The 5,000-nt window shown below is 59.2% G+C and overlaps 1 protein-coding gene across 1 annotated transcript in view; it reads left to right on the top strand.

Annotated features, from left to right (window-relative positions):
• The first annotated feature begins 622 nt into the window (after window positions 1-622).
• The window catches only part of LOC119109423 (uncharacterized), a 7,998-nt gene continuing 3,620 nt past the window's right edge, over window positions 623-5,000 (top strand). Inside the window, exons 1-4 of the mRNA XM_037233037.1 lie at window positions 623-685; window positions 1,061-1,190; window positions 1,446-1,636; window positions 3,679-3,814. Coding sequence (XP_037088932.1) covers window positions 1,087-1,190; window positions 1,446-1,636; window positions 3,679-3,814 — 431 coding nt within the window. The 5' untranslated portion in view covers window positions 623-685; window positions 1,061-1,086. The remainder of the gene's footprint in view (window positions 686-1,060; window positions 1,191-1,445; window positions 1,637-3,678; window positions 3,815-5,000) is intronic.

Here is a 5,000-nt window from a genome sequence, read left to right as displayed (position 1 = left end):
AAAGACACGCCAGCGCTATATCGATGCATATGAGTTCTGTCTAGGGCTGTCGGTCCGTGTAAGCACGATTAAGCCTACTCCTGCTTCAAACTCACATGACGTCATTCATGTGCATGCTGTGCTTCTGTCTACAGACGCCTGCTACCGTCTGGTCAGCAGCGAGCAGCGGCTCCAGCAGTCTCGCATTGACGCCGTGTTCAGCGCTGCAACGCGCTACGAGTGTGAGCGGATCTGCTACATGTCCTACATGGGCTGTCGGTCCTTCAGCTACACGTAAGTGCTGCATCCCTGTGGTACTCGGGCGGCCCATTTGGTTTACGTCAACTCTCCGAGGCTGCTAGAATAGCGAGCAACAGCAGTTACAAAAGGATCGCGCTGGAGGTCCTCCATCGACACCCCGTTCGTCTAATATATACAGTTCAAAGGATGGTCTTTCCGGGGCGGTAACATAGCTGTGGCGGAACGCTGCAGGCGCTCGACCAGATGTAGAGGCGCTGCCTAACGCGCCGTGAAGTGAGTGGCTGCGACCTCCGTGCCGCAGGAGACGCCAGGTGCGCAGCAACTGCGCCCTCTCGCGAGAGGACGCTTACCGCACCGTCTGGAACCGGACGAGAGGCGGACACATACCAGCGCGACTTCAGTCGCGCCTGCCAGTTCGGCACCGGCGAGGAGCACAATGGCGACGGTACGGCCATCTATAGACCGAAGGCACAAACCGAGCTTAAAAACATTGCCCACGAGAGACGCTAGTGTGCGGTCTGCGGCACCGCTCCCGTCCATAACGCTGCGCATCAGACGTTATATCTATTTTACGAGACGAAATGTGTGCTGCCTCGCAACCGATGCTCAGAAGTAAAACCATTTACATGTCACATGCGAAGACGAAAGTCCATACCAACTGTCTGCCGTTCTGTCCCCAACGTACTTGACCCTGGATCGAGCGGCTACGTCCAATTGTGCGCCAGCAGATTGTTTGGCGAGAGGGAGTGACACAACCCGCTGACGTCACCGGGATCAACTGGTATAAGGCCGCGCTGACCGAGCTGCTGTCCGATTGCAGAGTGTTTCCGGCACATCTCGCGCGACATGCGCGTGCCCAACACGCGCACTGACAACGCGATGCGGGCCACCAGCCTGGTCGCCTGTCAGCAGGAGTGCAAGCGGGCCGGCTGCAACACGCTCAGTTACAAGTGGGTCCAGCAGCTGGCACCTGCAGTCACGGCCTGCCCTCTATGCTAATTCGATTGTCCTGTTCCGAGGTGAACGCCGAAGTTGGAGGTGATGACAGCCGGTGGGCTCGACCGATTGCTGATTACTCCAGCGCAGTTTGTTTAGCTCCCAATACGTGACGTTTTTCTGTTTTGTAGGGTATGTTTACACGCTCAGACAGTTGGAATGGATGGATGGAATGAGTGGGCTTCGCCCGTTTGTCTGTTTGGTTGCAGACTGACTACATTCGCGGCCGAGATGAACTGTCGGCTGAGCCGCGACCTGCTGACGTCACGTGACCTCATCTCGGACGCCGAGCATGACACCTATAATCGGCAGGACAACCCGCGCTGCGATGACAGCGGTGGTCCCGGCCCTGGGCCCGGCCCTGGGCCCGGCCCGGGCCCCAGCGGTCCTGGCAGCCTCGGTAAGAGAGCACCCACTTACTCCAGCTCCCATGGTTTGTTCGTTGAGGCCACGTAATGCAGAATAGCATTGGCCCCCTGAAGTCGTTGGTGAAGGCATTCATTTCCGCTTCGCGCTAGACCTCGGTTGCACGTGGGACTGGGGCTATGCAATCCAACGACAACAAATGTTACTTGCACTTTGCACTTGCACTTGCACATACTTGCACTTGCACATACTTGCACTTGCACTTTAATTTGTACAGCCTTTTCATCCTGCAGCTGAAGGTTGTAATTGCGGAGGTCCCCAGCGATATTGTCTGCTACTTCTCGCCGCAGAATCCCAATTCCGAAAATTGGAATATTCGAAGGAAAAACATCCTCCAAACCCAGATAGTGACTGCGGGCCTTTTCGTCAGTTTTGATCAGGAATATTTGCAATACCAGTCACGTCCTCTCCGTCCGCATACCACCGCCCTCTCAGCCAGCTGTAGCTCGCAGCATACCCCAGTCCCCCCAGCCTGCTGTAGCTCGCAGCATACCCCGTCCTCCCAGCCTGCTGTAGCTCGCAGCAACCCCCGTCCCCCCAGCCTGCTGTAGCTCAGCAGCATACCCCGTCCTCCCAGCCGCTGCTGTAGCTCGCAGCATACCCCGTCCTCCCAGCCTCTGTAGCTCGCAGCATACCCCGTTCCTCCCAGCCTGCTGTAGCTCGCAGCATACCCCGTCCTCCCAGCTGCTGTAGCTCGCAGCATACCCCGTCCCCCCAGCCTGCTGTAGCTCGCAGCATACCCCGTCCTCCCAGCCTGCTGTAGCTCGCAGCATACCCCCGTCCTCCCAGCCTGCTGTAGCTCGCAGCATACCCTGTCCTCCCAGCCTGCTGTAGCTCACAGCATACCCCGTCCTCCCAGCCTGCTGTAGCTCGCAGCATACCCCGTCCTCCCAGCCTGCTGTAGCTCGCAGCATACCCCGTCCTCCCAGCTTGCTGTAGCTCGCAGCATACCCCCGTCCTCCCAGCCTGCTGTAGCTCGCGGTATATCCCTTTCTCTCACCCTGCTGTAGCTCGCAGTATACTCCGTCCTACCAGCCTGCTGTAGCTCGCAGCATACCCCGTCCTCCCAGCTTGCTGTAGCTCGCAGCATACCCCCGTCCTCCCAGCCTGCTGTAGCTCGCGGTATATCCCTTTCTCTCACCCTGCTGTAGCTCGCGTATACTCCGTCCTACCGCCTGCTGTAGCTCGCAGCATTACCCCGTCCTCCCAGCTTGCTGTAGCTCGCAGCATACCCCCGTCCTACCAGCCTGCTGTAGCTCGCGGTATATCCCTTTCTCTCACCCTGCTGTAGCTCGCAGTATACTCCGTCCTCCCAGCCTGCTGTAGCTGGCAGCATACCCCGTCCTCCCAGCTTGCTGTAGCTCGCAGCATACCCCCGTCCTCCCAGCCTGCTGTAGCTCGCGGTATATCCCTTTCTCTCACCCTGCTGTAGCTCGCAGCATACCCCCGTCCTCCCAGCCTGCTGTAGCTCGCGGTATACCCCTTTCTCTCAGCCTGCTGTAGCTCGCAGTATACTCCGTCCTCCCAGCCCGCTTTAGCTCGCAGCATACCCCCGTCCTCCCAGCCTGCTGTAGCTCGCAGCATACCCCCGTCCTCCCAGCCTGCTGTAGCTCGCGGTATATCCCTTTCTCTCAGCCTGCTGTAGCTCGCAGTATACTCCGTCCTACCAGCCTGCTGTAGCTCGCAGTATATCCCTTTCTCTCAGCCTGCTGTAGCTCGCAGTATACTCCGTCCTACCAGCCCGCTGGGAGGACAGGCATGCAGCTCGCAGCATACCCCGTCCTCCAAGCTCGCTGCAGCATGCAGCATAACCTGTCCTCCTCGCCTGCAGTAGTTTCTCGGCGGACTCGGGTCGGCGGTAGCTGGCGTCGGCCTAGCCGGTCCCGGTGACGGAGTGACGCAGGGCGCCACTGACGCGGTGATGCAGGGTGCCGGTGACGCGGTGACCCTGGCTGCCGATGACGCGGTGACCCTGGCTGCCGGTGACGCGGTGACGCAGGACGCCGGTACCGGCAGGCGGCTGCTACCGGCTGGTGGGGCCGAACCTGCGCCACCGGGACCGACACGTGCACGGTGCCGTCATGGTGACCACCCGGCGCCAGTGTGAAGACGAGTGCTCGCGGCTGCGCGGCTGCACCACCTTCAGCTACAGGTGAGCACGCAACTCGACGCTGCGGTCAGAACTGAGCACATGTTGTCCAGAGATAATGACTTATCTGACGCTTGGAATGACAGCTATTTATTGAGATCGGTTGGTACCACGCCAGCAAGTACATTTTCGTCACGTACTCGGATGTCGGCAATCACACACCGTTGCTCGACAGCATGTACGAGGGCAGTTACGGGTGTGGCCAGCAGTAAAACGCTAGCCGACGTCATGTGCAGCAGAAATATATTATTTTGGCGGTGAGGCTAATCAGCATGATTACTGACATCCCGATGTCCAAGACCAGCCGTGCAGCAGTGCACTGTCCCAAATCAAGCTGCTCTGGTCGACAAGCAGGGATTTTGGTGTCGCAAGTTTTGGATGCCACTGCGTGGTGTTTATTCGTTCATTTTATCCTTATCCTTGCTTTATCCTGCATCTTCGCGACTCCATGCTTCTCCGGAGCTGGCTGCATGCGCCAGCCACGAGTGGACCGAAGTAGCGCTGATGTGGGGTCCGTCCGAGCGCCAGGCACACATCCTGCAGAGGCGTCCCTGTGCAGAGGTTCGCTCATCCCACCCCGAACACGGCACACCAATGGCCGTAGAATGCTCAACTACTCGTCTTTGCGTGGGATGAAACAGAATGAAAGGGTCAGACGGAAATTTAAAAAGCATGGCGACCATCCTGGCGAGCACATACCGGAATCAAACTTCACCTATTGCAATTAGCGTCACTTGCATCAGCTGCGCCGGACGCGTGCCGCTGGCGAGGAGATGAGCTCGATCCTGCTCAGAATCGGTCGGCACCGCCACCCTTCCGCAGAGGCACACATGACCCGCTGGAGACTGGCGGTCGGCACCGCCACCCTTCCGCAGAGGCCCACATGACCCGCTCGAGACTGGTGGTCGGCACCGCCACCCTTCCGCAGAGGCACACATAACCCGCTCGAGAGTGGCGGTCGGCACCGCCACCCTTCCACAGAGGCCCACATGACCCGCTCGAGACTGGCGGTCGGCACCGCCACCCCTCCGCAGAGGCACACATGACCCCGCTCGAGACTGGCGTCGTCCTGCAGCGGTCCACGCATTGTTCATATCTAATGATATCCGCCGCGTGTGTTGTTCGCCGCGCTTCGCTGCGCCTCTCACAATGAAGCGGCCGTAAACAAGACCGATGCGTGTCCGCGGCC

This window comes from Pollicipes pollicipes, unplaced genomic scaffold (assembly GCF_011947565.3).
Source record: "Pollicipes pollicipes isolate AB1234 unplaced genomic scaffold, Ppol_2.1 Scaffold_7231;HRSCAF=8579_pilon_pilon_pilon, whole genome shotgun sequence".
Classification (NCBI taxonomy): Eukaryota; Metazoa; Arthropoda; class Thecostraca; order Pollicipedomorpha; family Pollicipedidae; genus Pollicipes; species Pollicipes pollicipes.
This window is presented reverse-complemented; position numbering and strand designations above follow the sequence as displayed.